Source organism: Phacochoerus africanus, chromosome 15 (assembly GCF_016906955.1).
Source record: "Phacochoerus africanus isolate WHEZ1 chromosome 15, ROS_Pafr_v1, whole genome shotgun sequence".
In the NCBI taxonomy this organism is placed as follows: domain Eukaryota; kingdom Metazoa; phylum Chordata; class Mammalia; order Artiodactyla; family Suidae; genus Phacochoerus; species Phacochoerus africanus.
In genome coordinates, this window is record NC_062558.1 from 56,395,730 (window position 1) to 56,414,211 (window position 18,482).

An 18,482-nucleotide genomic window follows, 5' to 3' on the forward strand; every position below is an offset into this window, starting at 1 on the left:
CTCGTCCCTGGATCTAATCCTCAGGCAAGGGTGAGGATGCCAAACGCTCAGGTCCCAGCACCCCGCGAGGACCAGGGCGCCAAGACCCCGCTTCCACTTCTCATCTCCCCTCCCCCGACCCCTGGGCGACGCGCGCTCCAGGCGGAGAGCTGAGCCGGGCAGGGGGCGCGAGGCCAAGCTGGGAGCGCGCGGAGCTGGCCGTGGGGTCCGGGCTGGGAGGCGAGGGGCACGGGCAGAGAAAGGAGCCCGGGTGCGGGAGCCCCGATGACGCATCCGTGACGTCGGCGGCGGCAGGCGGGATTTCCCGGCCCTTCCCGGGCGCCCTGCGAGACCCTGCTACGGAGGGGGCGCGACCGACGTGGACGCGAGGGGTCGGGGGTCGGGGGACACGCGTTCTGCGCCCGCTGCACATGGACGCGCGCCTGGAGCACGCACAGGGGGCTGAGCAGACAAAGTACTTGGCGTCTGGGTGACTGCACTCTCCCGCGGGGCACCTGCTTGGGACCGGCGCCCCCGCTCGGCCTCACGTGGTCTTTCCCCGCCTGGCCCGCGAGGCGCGGGACGGGGCGGGGCTGGTGACGCGGCGCGGAGACCCCGGGGGCGGGGAGGGCCGGTGCGGGGCGCGCGTTTCCTCCGCGAGCCCGTCAGTGTCGAGGCGCGGAGCCGGAGCCCCCTCAGCCCCGCGCCCGGAAGCGGAGCGATGCCGATCGGTCTGGCGGCCCCTCGCGTGCACCACGCCGGAGACAAAGCCAGCGCGTGAGCGGCGCCCTCGGTCCGCGCTCCCGGGTAGGGTAAGTGGGCTCCCCGCCGGAGGGCTGGCCGACAGGGGCGTGTCGGGTGGGCTATGACACAGCCCTTGCTCCAGCGAGCTCGAGCCCAGCTAGAGACGAAAGGGAAACTCGGGCGGGAAAGTCTCTGGAACTGGAGAGACGGTTCTGGTGCCTGGGTCGTCCTACAGCTGTCAGTGGAAGCTCGCAAATACCTGTGGTTATGCTGGCGGCCCGCAGCTAGCCCGGCCTTCTGGGCGTCCGCACAGGTGGGCGTCGGCGGCCCAGCGCTGGCCGGTGCAGGAGCTCCTCGAACCCGGGACACTCCGCCGAGCCGTAGGGAAACCAGAGCGCAGGTTTGGACCGGCAACTCGGAACGTTTAAGGGGCCTCCTAGGGGTCAGAGCCGCCCGATCTCTCCGGCTTGAGGCGAGGGAGATTCCTGGGGACCCCCTTTCCCTAGATAGGTCATGGCTGTTCGCTAGTCTCACGGCAGGGACGTCCCCCGCTAAAGAGGACCGTAATGGAAGGAATGGAGTGGCTAGTTGGTCATTTTATTTGGGGAAATGTTTTTGGCCTGAAGAAGCCCTCTTAATTCTCCAGCACCCGGGACACCTGCCTCGGGAGCGGTCCCGGGGGCCACAGTGGAAGACGGGGCACCGGTTTGTTTCCCTTCTTTATGGCGTCTGTCCCCGAGTCTGGTGCTGAAATGAGCTGCGATCGCAGCGCGGGCGCGCAATGGCATTGCGGGAGCTTTGGTTTGATTTTTTTTAATTACCTTGGAAATAATAACAAGAGGGTTAGAGGCTGGAAGGTGAATAGAGGTATGACTGGAAAAAACTTCTTAATATAAAAATAAAGAGAACTTGCTTATTTTTGTGTCTCTTGGGCCAGTTATTAGGAAACCCAAAAATGTTAAAGTTTGATCAAGTGATAAAAGGAATCATGGACACGGTTCTCCTACCCTCTTCCCAGCTCCGGTTTTCTTCTCTTTCTGCTGCCTCCCAGGACTGCAAAGGGCTACCACAGGGCCTTTTTTCAGAGCAGAAGGCCTGCTGGGCCGGGCTGGTGTTCCCCCTTAAAGCGTGTCAGTCTTGTCATCTGCTGAGTCCTTACTGTGGTGCTTCCTTCTCAGGGTGTGACAGGCACAGTCAGTGGCAAATGCCTCAAAGAGGCAGGGAGGGGACCCAGTCTCTTTGACCAGCTTCTTGATTCTTTGGGGAACTCCTTTTCTTGATCTTTGCATGGTGCGGGGGAAGGGAGGCACCTGCCATCTGATCTGGCCCTGTTCCCTGCCAAAGGCTACTGTGGAAAGCCTTCTTAAGTCCTGAGAAACAGGATGGTACAGGTAAACTGTGAATTATTTTTGAAATGTGGGGTTTGCTCAGTTATCAGTCATGGTAAGACCTGGTTGTAGTACTCAGTACATAGTAGGCGTTAATGTAAATACAGAATTTATCTTGGTGCTTTGCCAGGTAGCGTCCTCACTATGGGGTTATTAGGCTGAAATGACTATTTAGGACTACGGGATTCATGTTTGCCCCTCCACCCACACATGGCTCCAGTCCTCAGCCTCCTTAAAATAAAATTGCTCAGAGGAAGCCTCAAGATGTTTGGCCGGCTGGGAAAAAAAGCACTGCAACAGGGTCATTCCCAGGAGCGCCGTGATTGTCCAGGCAGTTGCCTTTCAGTTTCTCATGCATGTCGACGGTAGGAAAACAAGGAAAAAGCTTTTCCCATAAGCATTTTACAGTTTTTAAAGCCAAAATGGCAGTCCCTGAAGCCCACCCAAATCTCAGTACATTCTTGGAAATGGTGGAATATCAGGTGGAACTTGGATGATGCTGTCCTCTGGTCACGGGGAAGCAAGTGTCTGGCAGCTGTGTCAGGAGGATGGGCTTAGGAGTGACTGTGTATAATGTGGTCACACACACACACACACACACACACACACACACACACACTCGCTACACCGCACAACTACTGCTTACAGAGGCAGGCAGCCCAAGTGGCTGAGGAGGCTAAAGACCACAGGACAAATCATTCTCATTTGTTTATTGCCACATGTCACTGTCACATTTTTCTTACCTTGTGTCATTTTTGTTATATTTGAAGAAGGGAAAATGCCCAGTAATGCCATGCAGGTTAGTAGATGGCTCTCTTCATGGAATTTTGAATCAATGTCTTTAAGACATTACCTGATTTGTTCTCAGAACACCTTTCTGAGCCTGTGCTGTTGTTTAATCTTGCAGATTTTTTCTTGTTTTCATTTGGTATCTTTATTCACTCTACATGTACTCTGGCATCAAGAAGTTTATTTTTTTAATTACTCAGTGAATTTTATTACATTTATAGTTGCACAGTGATCATCACAACCAAATGTTACAGCATTTCCATCCCAAACCCTCAACGCATTCCCCCACCCCCAACCTGTCTCCTTTGGATACCATTAGTTCTTCAAAGTCTGTGAGTCAGTATCTGTTCTGCAAAGAAATTCATTGTGTCCTTTTTTTGATTCCACGTGTAAATGATAGCATTTGATATTGGTGTCATTGTCTGACTTCACTTAGCGTGATAATTTCTGAGTCAATCCATGTTGTTGCAGATGCTGTTATTTCTTTCCTTTTAATGGCTGAGTAATATTGCATTGTGTATATGTACCACATCTTCTTTATCCACTCCTCTGTCAATGGATATTTAGGTTGTTTCCATGTCTTGGCTATTGTATATAGTGCTGCAATGAACATTGGAGTACACGTGTCTTTTCGAGTCATGGTTTTCTCAAGAGGTTTATGATTCAGGTAGGGAGATGGGTCAGTTTTCTTAAATCAGAAACTGAAATTTAACCTCTTTAATATACCAAAAATACTGCAAAAATATCTTTCAACAGTAGCCAGCAAAGGAATTTTAATTGTAAAATCAGAGAAGCTGAGTGAGTGTCAGAAAAGAAAAACAGGGAGATCAATTATAGTTTAGAAATTAGTCTAATACTACTGAAAGGTCTTAACTGCTGGTTTAAGCCATAAGAAGAGTAAACCAGATATCTTTAACAAATGATCAGAAGTGAAAACAAATGCAAAAGAAATTTCCATTTAGGGAAAGAAGTAGAGGCAAGAAGTACTGCTGAAAGAAAAAAATTACTGCAGAGAAAACAATGGGTCCTTAAAAAGAGATCCATTCACCAAGCTAGCTGGAGCTTTCCAAATCACTTTAATTGTCAAGGAGCTTTTGTCAGGTCAAGTGGCAGCTGGTGTGCAATCCGTTTTCCTGGTGGAACTTGGCAAACAAAAAGGCAGGTCTTGTGCAGATGGGAGGTGCAGGTGTGTTGAAAATATGGTGCTTGTGGAATGGGCCTTGGGTATCCAAGAAGAAGTGAGGATGTATATGTGGCTATGACAAAGCTGTTCTGTCCCTTAAGCCCTGAGGTTCCCAGGTATCTGCAAGCAAGTCACCGATGGCCCAACCTAGGAGGACCAGACCATGGAGGGAGCAGCAGGCAGTGGGATGAAGGGAGGACCAGGCTTCATTGGGATGCACTATGTGGATGATCTCATTTAATCCTCATAACATACCTGCAGGATTTCTCTCGAGCAATAAAACAATGGTGACCGCAGTGTCCTTTCTATCCAGGAATATTCTGTCAGGGTATTTGTGGGTGATGGTGACTTTTTAAACTAACCAAGGAAAAGCCTATAGCAATGGGAGATGAGCAATTGAGCTGTGTGGAGGAGACCCAGCCCCAGGAACTGCGCATGGGTGTCCTTCCCAAAGGTGAAGATTTGTCCCTCTCTCTTCTTTTGACTTCTCAAACCATTTCTCCCTGGGGGGCTGGGTTAACTTTCTACTAGGATGTGTGCTGTGCAGCTAAGGAAGTAGATAGAATAGACAGAGGATGTGCTTTAAACATCCCTCCAGGGCCCGAATCATCCTCTCTGCCACATCAAATGCATGCACGACTCAGAGCAGTAGCCCTCCATCTAGCAACTGGCTCTAATTGGGCTTTCTGCTTTTCTAGTCCCTGTGCTTCCTCCTGGTGCTTGTGTCTAACTTTCAGCTGTGAAGCCCTCCCTTCTACCCCCTTCCCAAGTGGCCACCAGAGGAGGTGGGGCAGGGTGATGGCATTAGGAAGAAGGAAATCTTTGTAAATTGTTTCCAAAATTTTTATGAGAACACCTCTGCAACTGCAGCAAGAGGTGTTAACATGGAAAGCAAATGTGCCCTCAGAGCCCAGCACCCAAATTCAACTGTATTTACTTCTTTCAGCGTTTCATCACACGAATATGTAAACTCAAGAGATTTTTGCCAAAACAGTATACAAGTATTAAGGTCCACGTAGGGGAAACAGAATTAGAAAGCAGGAGGGAAAGAGCAAGGGGGTATTGGGAGGGAATGGAAAGCAGAGCAATGTATGGCAGTTGCCAAGGGCAGTCTGTTACCAGTAGGTTATTCTCCTTGATGGCCCCTCTGGCTCTATGGCTCAGGTTCTGGACACAAGGAGAGGCAAAGACAGGGATGGCAGGCAGTGGGTGGTGCTAGGACCCTCACAGTCTGAGTCTCTTGCTGGAGAGACGCCCCTCTTTTTATCTGTGGGATCCACTATCACAGTGACCTCCACGTTGCCCTCTTTCCTTACCTGTATGAGGGTCCGGGCACACCCAAGAATTGGTTTCTTCCTCTTTTGTGTTTTTCAAGCCTGATTTGGGGAGGCATCTGTCCTGTCCTGTTGCTCTGGAGTGAGGACCTGCCATGTATACCTTTTATGGAAACTAGGAGAGGAAAAAACGTTTCCTCTACCCTCTTATGTTCAGTCCCTGGGGCCTGTGAATTAAATTGATGACAGGAGCGATTAACAGGAGAAAAGAGCCAGAATAATGAGGGGAAAAGTTTACTATGCATGTACGCAGGACCTTCACAGGAAAGATGAGAAAACTCAAAGAATCATTTAGGCTTGAGAGCGTGTAAGCCATTTTAACAAAGGGAAATGAGTTATGGGAGGGTGACAAGACAAAGGGGTTTGAGCTTCTAGGAACGGCAAGTTGTGGGAAGTTAAATATGTGGCAGAAAGTAATGACAGATAAGGGTTATCTTAGTAAAGTTTATTTGTACAGGCCCATCTTTTTTTTTTTTTTTTTTTTAGTAGTAGATTTTTTTTTAATGGCCACACCCAGTGCATATAGAAATTCCTGAGCCAGGGATTGAATCCAAGCCACCACAGCTGCCACATCATGGGATCCTTTAACCCACTGCCCCAGCCAGGGATTGAACCTGCACCTCTGCAGACCAGAACCACTGCAGTCGGATTTTTAATGCACTGCGCCAGAGCAGGAACTTCAGTGCAGACCCATCTTGGTGACATCTTTCTCCAGTGATACTGGTTGTTTTCCTTCTCCTGGGAGAAGGGAGGGGAAAACACCTTCACAAAGGGACATTGATGTTCCGCTTTTAGGTTGAAAGGGGGAGTCCAGAGAGTTCCTCCTGTGTCTGCTATTTTTTTAATTGCCTTCAGTTCAAGATAATCCTTGTGCCAGGGTGGCATATTTTGGGGGGGCATATTCTGACCTCCTGCAGACTCTTCAGCCACACCTGGAGCTGAAAGCCGGTGGCATGTTAAACCAGCATGAGTGATCCCTATTTGGTTTTAGTTTCTGTCCATCGATCTTGGGAAAATTCTGTTTTCTCGGTGCCCCAGTTGATTTCACTTACAATCCAGGGGCTCTGACAGTCTATAGATGCCTCTTTAGCCCCTGACACCTGTGGGGCCACATGGATGAGGGACAGTCTCATCTTGGTTAGGGAGACAGATCACTTAAGTGTCTAAGTGTATGTTCGAAGGTCTGTGCAGGGGGAAGCAGATGTGGCACCGATGGAAAGACAGGCTCTGAAATTTTAAAGGCTGTGTGGAGATTTCCATAGTGTTGAACCTCAAGGGAAATAGCAAAGGGAAACTGACAGCAGTATGAGCCACCGCATTCTTTCTGGAATGAGGTGAGGCAGAGATACGTCAGCTGGCCTTCAGCAGTGACATGCCCTCTGGTCTTCTGCTGAATTTTATCTAATAGCGTCGGGGTCGCTGTAGTCATCTGCTGACCTAGACCTTTGGGCATCCGGGTGATCCCATCACCCTGTCCCTGTCTCTGAGTGGCTTTCCCTTATGTCCCTGTCACTTAGGGTTTGGAGTTTCCGCTCCATCCTCCTCGCCTTGGTAGATCTTGTAGAATTGGGTCTTTTTCTGGCTGTTTCTCACAGACTTTTCTGTGCTTGCTCTGTCTGTCCACGGTGCAGCACAAGCGCCCACAGCCACCACTCTGCTGTGTCTCCAAGTTCTTAGAACTGTCTAGAACAGTTGACAAAAGCACTGTGTGTCCTGCGCCTCGGGGACCAGCCCCCACACCCCAGGTGCACTCTGCATTCTGAATTCCTCTGAACGCCTCAGTTTCTCCCCAGACCCATTCCTTATGCTGGAATTTGTTTTAGTAAATAGTGTCTGAAATAAGCCAGTTGTTAGCCTGGACCCAGACATTTTCTTGGTCCTGGGATTTGTCGCCACAGCGTTCTGCCCGTCCTCACCATGACCCGCCTTCCTGGAGTTGTCAGCCTAGCCCTGCTTTTCCTGTTCATTACTGCTGCGAACCATGGTCATCTGAATTGCTGGACACTGTGGAGGGACTCTTTTTTTCTTTTACCGTTTTTGGCCGCACCATCAGCATGTGGAAGTTCCTGGGTTAGGAATCAAATCCAAGCCACATCTGCGACTTGCACTACAGCTGTGGCAACGCTGAATCCTTAACCCACTGCACCAGGCTGGAGATCAAACCAGCAAGGGCACAGAGACAAGCCAGATCATTAACCCACATGCACCACAACAGGAACTCCTGGAGGGACTTTTTTAACGCATACATTTTTCAGATAGTAAAAGATGTATTGCTAAAAGTCTGTATGTAAGCCAAATGTTTCTAAAATGTTCATTTACTGAATATGTGACTACCACCTGTAATCCACGCACCAGCGAGTCCAGTGTGTGTGCAAACAGCTCCCTTACCCCGTGTTAATGCTCTGACAACCGCATTTATAGTGCTGTGGGAGCTATGGTGCTGGGAGCATCCGTTCTCCCTGAGAGCAGTGAGTGCAGAAAGGACCTGACGATGAGCTCATGTTTTAAACTGACCCTGGAAAACCGAGTCACTTTTTTCAACCCAAATAAGAAGGGGCTTTCCAAGCAGAGGGATGAGCCCGTGCAAAGGCTCAGAGTTAGCAAAGTGCAGTAGGGAGAGTGGAAAAGGCAGATGGGAGCTAGGTTATGAAGACGCCTGGGTGACCTGTGGAAGAGTCTAGGGACTCAGGAGTTCCCATTGTAGCTCAGTGGGTTAGGAACCCAACTAGTATCCATGAGGATGCGGGCTCAATTCCTAGCCTTGCTCAGAGGGTTAAAGATCCAACGTTGTTGCAAAAAGCTTCGGCATAGGTCAAGGATGAAGCTGGGATCTGGTGTTGTTGTAGCTGTGACATAGGCCAGCAGCTGCAGCTCTGATGAGACTCCTAGCCTGGGAACCTCCATGTGCCTCAGGTGTGGCCCTAAAAAGCCAAAAAGAACATGAAAAAGAAAAGTCTAGGGGGTCCAGGGCAAGTGTTGGACAGGTTGCAGGATTTGGCAGGTCCCAGCCTTGGTACCCTGTGCCTGCTGAGCAGGGCGGTCAGAGGAGCCAACAGAGATAGAGGGCGGGAAGCCTCACCACTAGTCCCTAGGATGCTCAGGCCCTCACATTGTCGTTTCTAGAGGTGGACGGGGAGGAATCCCGGGGTTTTCAGGGTGGGCCTGGATGGAGAGAGTGAACGGCCTGATTTAGTGGGGGAGCAAGTTGAGCAAGTCTTCTCAGTGAGGACGTGCCATCCAGGTGAGCAGCAGTCTGGCTGCAGAGACCGAGTTGCTAGTACCCAGATGAAGCCAGGTGGAGGCGAGACTGCCCTCCCGGGGGGTCTGAAGGGAACAAAGTGGGGAGGCTTCAGAGGACAGATATGAAGTTTGGGGCAAAACAGAAGTGATGCTGGAAGGTGCATACCCTTGCTAAAGCAGGTCTTCAAGTTTAGAAGTCCCTTTAAAAGGACCCCCTCCCATCCTGTCCTCCCCCCAGCAGTCCTGAGGCTGCTCAGCCTGCCAGTCCCTGCAAAGCAACAGCAAACCCGCAGCAGCAAACCGCTGCCACCCCGATTCCCTGGATGACTCATTCCTTCTGCGTTCAAGCAGTTGCAGGCCTGCCTCTTGTTTATGATTCCTTTGTCCCCCCTCATGTTCCTGAGGTGATCTGATGCTGCTCACACCATGCCTCACCCACGCTGACGTTGGGGGTTACAGTTTATTAGCCTTCCAGTGAGGATGTGTCTCTGTCCAAGGGCAAGTTCCTGGTTTATATTTTCCCCAAACCTCCTGGGCACCCTCTACCCACCCCCACCCCCCCATCCTGCTTTGGTGGCCCGAGGCAGGAGGACTGGGCCCTGGCTGGGCTGCACAGTAACCATGGCAACTCCCCTGAGCCACCCACAGATTGGCCCAGGGCCCCAGGCCAGCTCGGCCTCCCTCTGGTTCTGCCTGCCCTGCCTTCTCCTTGGACCTCTGTCATTAGCTATGACCCCTTCCCACCCCATGCTGGGGTTCACTCTCTTTTTCTTCCCAGTTCCTCACTCTGTTTTGCTGGGTTTTCCTCGCTGCACCTTCTACTTACCAGGGATACAGCAGTGGGAAAGGCAAGCAGTGGAGGGGGAAACCAAAAAAAATCCCCACCCGCATAGAATTTACATCAATAAATTCTGCAAGGCATCACACCAGTGGTAATAAGTCAGAAAATGAAATGTAATTTAGATAAATAATTCAAATTAATAAATAAGCATTCAAAATGTAATCAGTGCTTTGGAAAAAAAATAATACAAGGGAGGGAGAGAGGGAATGCCAGGGAACTGTTTCAGATTTTAAACACGCTGTTCCTGGAAGGATTACTACATAGATCCAAGATTAAGGTGACAAGTAAAATGAACGTAGCTGATCTGTGTGGAGCCAGCAAAAATGGAAGCAGTGCAAATGTGGAGGACTCACAGGTTATCTATGCTCCTTGACAGGACAGGGCTTTGTTCCCTTTCAGTCTCCTCCCCTGACACCCCCAGCATACAAGGAAGCTGCATTCCCCAAAAGGAGCCTTTGATAGTGTTGACTGCAAAAAAACGCACAACCTAAGAGTTGAGAATTATGCTTTATTTGGAGGACATACTGAGGACTTAAGCCTGGGAGGGAGGCAGCCTCTCAGATCACTCTGATGGACAGCTCCGAAGAAGTCAAGGAGGAGCCAGGATATATAGGAGTTTTTGCAACAAAAACCAGGTAGTGGGAACATCAAAAGATTCCTGTTAATTAAAGAAGAAAATATCTCAAGTTAAGGAATTTAGCACTTTTCTGTATACGGGAAGGTGCAAGATGTTTGGGCTCATTGAAATCATCCCTGGATATGCATCTTAACTATCTAGGCCTAGCGCCCTGCTTCTCTCCATCCTGAATCCCCTCGGGGTGCACAGCTGGAGGCAGCTGCAGTGGCTGTTGGCTTGATGGCCACAGCACCCTTTGTTTACTGAGGTGGCAGCAACAGACAGGACTATGACTCAAGGCAGAGGCAGAGGGTCTCAGCAAAACAGCACACAGCACAGAGCTGTCTCTCAGTCCAGAACAGCCTGACTGTTTTGTGGCTGCCCCACCCATCCAAGAGCTGGGCAGTGGGGCTGAGCGGCTCCCCATGCAGCAGGTGCCAGATAGAGCTTGGTCCAGGGGAGTGTGACCCACCCCAGGGCTCTCCAGAGAGTGCCCCGAGAGACTGGATTTTAAAGATCTGGGGACTCACTCGAGTAGAGAGACGGCTCTCAGGTCTGCTCTCCTGCAGCCTGGGTGGCTTAGAGACACAGCTCCCTGAGCACAGTTTCATACATTCTTTTTTTTTCTTTCTTTGGCTGCCCCGCAGCATATGGAGTTCTCAGGGAGTGTGTCCGAGCTGTAGTCAGGACCTAAGCTGCAGCTGCAGCAGCACCAGATCCTTAACCCACTGTGCTGGGCCGGGATCAAACCCGCATCCCAGCTGTCACAAAACACTGCTGATCCCATTGCACCACAGCGGGAACTCCAGTTTCATATAGTCTTGATGCATGGCCTGGCCGTGTCACAGGAAGTTTGCTTAATGATGAGCTTCCCTGGCTGTTCCTTCCATTTTCACACACCTGTTTTAGGAACCATCTATTTGCAGCACAGTCTGTAAAATTCAGGGTAGGTCTGTTGGTGGTTCCCAAACCTGGCTGCATAAAAGAATCGCTCGCTTTGGGTGGTTTTCAGAAATATCACTTCTTACCTCACCCCTAGATGTTCTGATTCAGCCACTCTGGGCTAGCGCCTGAGAATCTGGGTTTTGAGTTTTACAAACACTGAAACAGATGATCTCTATGGGTCCTTCTTCCTGGCATCTGATAACCCCCAACCTGCCAAAGCATCCCAGGGCCTGTTTCCCATGCTGGCCTCTCCCACCCACCTGGAGCTGTGAGACATGATTCCCAGCAAAGGCCACCTGGCTGCCACACCTGCAGCATGCGACACACTTGCCAGGATGAACGCATGCATCTTGTCTTCCCTGCATTTCACGAGAGAGCCTCCTCCATGGGAGAACCAGCTACTTGCCCTAAAGAACTGCCCCTGCGTGGAGCAGGAAGACCCCCAAAACACAGACTCTTACGGCTCCCCTCTGGTAGAAAGCAGCACCCTGTGGTCCTGGGTGCCCTGCGGGTCACACCTTGTTTGCTGAGGCATCGGAACAGACCCTTGATCGTTGATAAGAGTGTGAAGACTGCCGTAGGCCACATGCCAGGGTCAGGGTGCAGAGATGAGGAGCCAGCATCCTAGCTCTTGTGGAATTTACAATCTAGTGAGAGAGACAAATGATTATAACACCAAATGGAACTAAGAATAGGTGCCCCCTGGAGTTCCTGTCGTGGCACAGTGGAAACGAATCCAACTAGGAACCATGAGGTTGTGGGTTCGATCCCTGGCTTCACTCACTGGGTTAAGGATCTGGTGTTGCCTTGAGCTGTGGTGTATGTCGCAGATGCAGCTTGGACCCCGTGTTGCTGTGACTCTGGCATAGACCGGGAGCTACAGCTCCGATTAGACCCCTAGCCTGGGAACCTCCATATGCTGCGGGCATGGCCCTGAAAAGACAAAAAGACCAAAGAAAGAAAGAATAAGTCCCCCCGAACCCAACCTAGGTCAGGGAGGAGGGCTTCCAGAAGAGTCTCAGGATTTGGCCAGATGAAAAGGTTGGGGCAGAGCCAATGAGTGATGGAGGCTGAGCGTTTCTGCTCAAGCAAATAATAGTAATAATAATAGCTGATATTTATCGAGTGCCTACTACACGGCAGACTCTAAGAATCTTGTATTAAGGAGTTCCCGTCGTGGCGTAGTGGTTAACGAATCCGACTAGGAACCATGAGGTTGTGGGTTCGGTCCCTGCCCTTGCTCAGTGGGTTAATGATCCGGCGTTGCCGTGAGCTGTGGTGTAGGTTGCAGACGTGGCTCGGATCCCGCGTTGCTGTGGCTCTGGCGTAGGCCGGTGGCTACAGCTCCGATTCAACCCCTAGCCTGGGAACCTCCATATGCCACGGGAGCGGCCCAAGAAATAGCAGCAGCAACAACAACAACAACAACAACAACAAAAACAAAAGAATCTTGTATTAAGTATTTATTCCTTGACAACGGTTGTGGTAGGAAAAATAATGCCCCCCCCCCCCAGAGATGGCCACACCCTAATACCTTGAACCTATGAATCTGTTACCTTAAGGGCAGAAGAGATTCTGTAGATGTGATAAGGAATCTTGCGGTGGGAGAATTAGTGTGGATTATTTGGTGGGTTCAGTGTCATCAAGTGTGTTTTTAAAGAGGAGGGCAGGAGTCAGAGAGATTGGAGGTGCCATGTTGCTGGCCTTGAAAGTGGAGCTGGGCTTCAAGCCAGGAATGGAGGCAGCCTCTGGAAGCCGGAAAAGGCCAGGAAATGTTACAAAACCCAGATTTCGCTGCTCACCGCTCAAAAGCCAGGAATCAGGAGGCAAGTGTTGGTAGAAAGGAAGCTGCTTTAGAAAAGTCACGATCTGAGGAGAAGGTGGACTCTCATCCCCAAGACCAATTCTGAAGATTCTGCTCGGCCGTGACAATTTTTAAAGGGAAAACAATCTGAGTTCATCACTGAGCGGGGAGGTCAGACTGTCACTTTTCCACTGTGTGCAGGCTGCTGACATCTCCTGAACGTTGGGAGCTGCCTTGCCCACGTGGTCCACCTGCACATTTGCCAAGGAGGAAACGAGGCGTGGAGAGTCCTTCTTTAACTGCTTAATTCTTCCTTTGTCCTCCTTTTAATTCTTTGTTCCGTTTATAAATAATTTCTTTTTAGGAGAGTGAAGTTCGGGGGCAGTCCACCAGACCACCCTCACCTCTGACACCTGTTGCAAGTATGGTCCCCAAGACCATACTCAGGTTCAGTAATTCATTAGAAAGACTCACAGAACTCGCTGGAAGCTCTTGAACTCCTGATTATGACTTAGGATACAGACTCGGTTAGGCTAAAAGATCCAGATTAAAATCAGCCAAGAAAAGAGGCACATGTGGCAGAGTCTAGGAAATTTTCAAACACAGAGCTTCAAGTGGGTCTCTACCCATGGAGTCATGGACAGCTCTTGTTTTCTGGAAACAGTGTCTGAGGATACATGGGGAACTTTGTCACTCAGGGAAGCTCACCCAAGTCTTGGTGTCCAGAGACTTTATTTGGGTTCCATGATGAACCACCCATATGGCTGCCCTCAATTTCCAGACACTCTGAAGGTCAAGCTGATACCATATGACCCAAAGTTTCTACCATAGGAGTGCCCATTGTGGCTCAGCGGAAACGAATCTGACTTCCATCCATGAGGACACAGGTTCAATCCCTGGCCTCGCCCAGTTGGTTGGGGATCCAGCGTTGCCATGAGCTATGGTGTGGGTCACAGACGCAGCTTGGATCCCCCGTTGCTGTGGCGTAGGCCAGTGGTTACAGCTCCAATTCGACCCCTAGCCTGGGAACCTCCATATGCCATGGGCACAGCCTCAAAAAGCAAAAAAATTTCCTACCATAAATAATGTTGTTAGACTATCTGATATGACCCCATACTCCTCAATCACAAAAAGACATGCCTATCAGCACAGCATTACACAGGCTTAGTGTTTACCTCCAGTATCTGAGGGTAGAGGGCAAAATTCTCTTAGACAACCTCCTTACTCCTTTTATTTGTCTTTTTTTTTTTTTTTCTGGTTAGGGCCGCACCCACAGCATATGGAGGTTCCAGGCTAGGGGTCTAATCAGAGCTACAGCTGCTGGCCTACAGCACAGCCACAGCAACACCAGATCTAAGTTGCATCTACGACCTGTACTACAGCCCACGGCAACACCAGATCCTTAACCCACTGAGTGAGGCCAGGGATCGAACCTGCGTCCTCATGGATATTAGTCAGATTTGTTTCCTCTGAGCCAAGATGGGAACTCCCTCTTAGTCCTTTTAATCCAGAAAACAAATCAAGAGGTGAGGCAGGGCACTGTGTCCATTCAGTAGAGCAGAAGTCATGAGTTCGCTTCAGTGTTACCTACAGATCTCATTTCTCTAAGGTTTGAGGGAAGTAGAAATGGGCAGACAGGAAAGGGCCAATGAGCTGCTGACAGAAACAGACCGCTCCCCCAGAGCCTCCACCAAGCAGCCCCACTGACACTCTGGGCTTCCAAATTCCAGCACTATAATAAATGTGTGTTGCTTTAGGCCATACTTGGTGCTAATTTGTTGCAGCAGCGGGAGAAAACAAATACAGCTATTACTCTTTCTATCTGGCAACTGGAGAAACCAAAAGGCTGAGTGACTCCAAATTGCATGGCAAGCAAGGAGTAGTTTCTGGATTCAAAATTTAGCCGTCTGGCCCCAGATCCTACAGTTACTTGCTTACTCTCACTTCCCTCCTGCCTGACAGGGGTTAAAAAGCCATCAGTTCAGGGCCCTTGGAGGTTGTTGAGAAAATGGGGAGCATCAGAAGATGAAGGCTATAAAGTGGGCAGGCAGGAGCCTGGAGGCCCTCATTGGCCACCTGGAGAGGGTGGCTTCTGCTCCTGTTTGCCTGGACTCCTTCTAGAGGTCTGCTCCAGGCCATGCTGGTGGAGGTCAGCTCCTTGGTCCCAGCTCGCCCTGCTCTACCTGGTGCCAGGTGTGTACTGAGCTGGTGGGCTATAAAAACCTCTGCCTTCTCCACTATCAGGTAGATGGTTTTTATGCTCCTCTCCAGCCAGGTGGTTAAGGAGAGACTCGGGTTAAGCACAGCATCCTAATGCCTTAAAAGTTCTATCCTCAAACCTCGGTTCCTGCTTTACAATTGCTTTATTCATTCTAACTCTTTTTCTCTCTAACATAGAGCATCCTCCATCCTTCAGTCTTCGAAGTAAGCAGTCAGAGGAATTTTGAGGCAGCATTTTAGGTGTTCTTTTATTTTTATTTTATTTTTCTGTCTCTTTAGGGCTGTGCTCATGGCACATGGAGGTTCCCAGGCTAGGGGCCGAATCAGAGCCATAGCCGCTGACCTACACCACAGCCACAGCAACACCACATCCCAGCCACATCTTCCACCTACACCACAGCTCATGGCAGTGCCAGATCCTCAAGCCACTGAGTGAGGCCAGAGATCAAACCTGCATCCTCATAGGTACTAGTCAGATTTGCTTCCATTGAGCCAGGCGGGAACTCCCTAGGTGTTCTTTTTTACTATTTAATAAACACAATAAGCATTATATTTAATAAACACAGTTAAGTGTTGCCTGAAACCACAACTTCATGTATGTCTGCCTAGTTTATATTCCAAGTATTTTAGGGCTGTGTTTTTATTTCCAAAGGAGCTATAGCTAATATTTGATTAAAATATACTTGTCCACTTGACTTTTTCAGAAATGCTGGGGGAGGGAATATCTGTCCCCATCTTCAATGAAGAAACTAAGGCTGAGAGAAGCTGAGCGTGGTCGAAGCACACAGCAGAGCCAGGGTGGAAAAGGGGCTTCTACACTTTCTCTGTTTTATTCTTTTGCCTCTTAAGGGAAAAGAATGACCCCAGACACCCTTCCAAGGAAATAGGGTACAAGATTCCAGGTCAGATATACAGAAGTAAGGTATTGGGGTGCCCAACACCTTCAGTGCATCTGGGGTCCCACCCTGCTTGGGGAGGGGGTGGGGTGTCAGATCCCCAGCCCATTGCCATGAGAGTGTCATCTGGAGTGGTTTAGTTGAGGCTTGCCGCCAGTATCTCAGGGCACAGGCTGGCATCCTGCAGAGGGCCCACAGTGACACTCAGGTCTGCTGGTGGGAGGCCCTCAGAGGATGTGGCTGCAAGTTGCTGAAGATCCAGGCTCCCAGGGTGACGAGGACAAAGTGGCTTCAGGCCTGCTTCTCAATGCTGACTGCTCTCCTTACACATGGGCCCCCAGGCCCCCTGATTGTCCTGTCCTGCTCCCTGCTCCCCCAACATAGGTGTCCCAGGGACCTGCCAGTCCTGGCCTTTCTCTGTTCTCTTTCCAGGTGTCCTTGGGGTCCTCCCACATATGAGAGACTTCCTCATTACAATCAAAGGTTTGGCTTTGTGTGTTCTTCTTTCTCTAGTTGCTTTAGGTGTAAGGTTAAGTTGTTTATTTAGGATTTTTCTTGTTTCCTGAGGTGAGATTGTATTGCTATAAATTTCCCTCTTGGAACTGCTTTTGCCACATCCCATAGGTTTTGGATTGTCTTGTCTTTGTTGTCACTTGTATTTTTTAATGTTCTCTTTGATTCCTTCAGTGATCCACTGGTTGTTTAGTAGCGTATCACTTAACCTCCACGTGTTTGTCTTTTTGGCAGTTCTTTTCTTGTGGTTGATTTCTAGTCTCATAGCATTGTGTTCGGAAAAAATGCTTGATATGATTTACATTTTCTTAAATTTACTTGATCTGTGGCACAAGATGTGATCTATCATGGAGAATGTTCCCTGTGCACTTGAGAAGAAAGTGTATTCTGCTGTTTTCGGATGAAATGTTCTCTCAACGTCAGTTAAGCCTGTCTGGTCTAATTGTGTCATTTAAGGCCCTTGTTAATTGGCAGATCAGGATTGGCATATACACACTACTATATACAAAATCAGTAGGTAACAAGGACCTACTGTGTGGCACAGGGCAGTCTACTCAATAGTAGTAGACTACTGTCTACTATTGAGTTATGACTCAATAGATGTAATAACCTATATGTGAAAAGAATCTGAAAATGAATGGACATAGGCGTATGTATAACTAACTCGGTTTGTTGCACACCTGAAACTAACACAACATCGTAAGTCAACCATACTCTAATAAATTTTTCTTAGAAGTTTAGCATCCACAACTTCTTCCTAAGGAGGGCTTTCAGAACTACTTTGGAAGTAAAAAGCAAAATACCTCTTTCCGTCCTTCCATTCCTGCTTGGATAGTCCTCGTACCCCTGGAGCCAACGTGGATGCCTCTGGCCACCTGAGGAGGGTTAGGTACAGGGAGACATGGAGAGAAAGCATAGATCAAAATATCAGGATATTCTCTCTCTACACAGGGAGCCAATTTCTCTCCAACCTCATCTGGACTCACCTATTCAGTGAAAGGAAGGACCCTCAGGGCCGATCAGAAGGAGGTGAAAGAAAAGGTCCCTGGCTGTTACCTGGGCAGTGTGGCGATGCCAGTGTCTCCCCCACCATCAGGCTGGTTAGAGGAGATTAAGTTACTTCCCCTCTCCCAGCCTTCAACTTCCTCAAGGGGGTACCCAGAATTATTGCAGGAGGTCTCTGCATGCAGGTCTGCAGTGGAAACCCCATGAGGCCGTGCTTTTCTGTTCTGCTAATTTGCAAGTATACACAGATGCCTTTGGGATCAATAAGATAAACAGGAATTTAAGTGTATTACTGAGTTCTTTAGATCATTTTATATCTTCTGAGTTGATAGATATCAAGAGTACTACCCTAAGGGAAGTACTGCATTGTTATCATTATTATTATTTTAGAAGGTTCCTTTATGCTTAGAACCATTGGAACCGGTCTGCAAAATCCCTTCTGTTTCTAATACTCTGTGGTCCATCAACAATGTCACATCATGGTAAATTTTCTAAATATACTGTTCATGAATTTGCTGTTGACCTTTTTCCACACTGCCTTCCTACGTCAGCTGCTGGCCTCAGAACTGGAAGATTCTCTAGGAAGCCTTACTTTTTCCATGGGCGGTGGGGGGGGAGGAAGGGGGGGTTGGGCACTGAGTGAAGACTTCCCAGGGGCTGGGTCTTCCCCATATAGGCATAGAGGACAGTTCTGAGACTGGCCTTTGTCCCCTCACCCTCCCTGGCAAAGTGGGACTGGTTAGCAACCAGCGTGACTGACTGTGCCATCACGTAGGAGCGTCCCCCGCTCCAGCCCTTGCTGGTTTGGGGTCTCATCCCACCCCCAGCTGAGCCTTTGCTTGGACCTGAGCCTCATTTTTTCTGCTCTTCACATTTGGATACTGAGACATATTTGGTCTTTGCCTCCTTCTCTACTTACTGAGACTTTGAGCGCTGGATCACGTGTACTTTGTTCTTGCATTTTTTAGCCTTTTCTCAGTCTTTT

General features: G+C 49.4%; 2 protein-coding genes across 2 annotated transcripts in view; one reads left to right on the forward strand and one right to left on the reverse strand.

Annotated features, from left to right (window-relative positions):
• Positions 1–336: 336 nt before the first annotated feature.
• Positions 337–1,511, reverse strand: LOC125116955 (translation initiation factor IF-2-like). Its single transcript, XM_047762656.1, has 2 exons — positions 1,373–1,511; positions 337–1,274 (listed from the first exon to the last, which is right to left on the reverse strand). The coding sequence occupies exons 1-2, from the start codon at positions 1,509–1,511 to the stop codon at positions 337–339; spliced, it is 1,077 nt and encodes a 358-aa protein (XP_047618612.1).
• GNG4 (G protein subunit gamma 4) overlaps positions 687–18,482 on the forward strand; it is a 70,859-nt gene continuing 53,063 nt past the window's right edge. Inside the window, exon 1 of the mRNA XM_047761589.1 lies at positions 687–791. The gene's annotated coding sequence lies outside the window, so the exon portion shown is untranslated. The remainder of the gene's footprint in view (positions 792–18,482) is intronic.

Bases quoted from the DNA above. Each gene is read 5' to 3' on its own strand.
- LOC125116955 (XM_047762656.1), bottom strand. From the start codon at position 1,511: ATGCCATTGCGCGCCCGCGCTGCGATCGCAGCTCATTTCAGCACCAGA. The intron at 1,275-1,372 runs GTGCTGGAGAAT...GGTCCTCTTTAG, and splicing joins TCCCGAGGCAGGTGTCCCGG to CGGGGGACGTCCCTGCCGTG.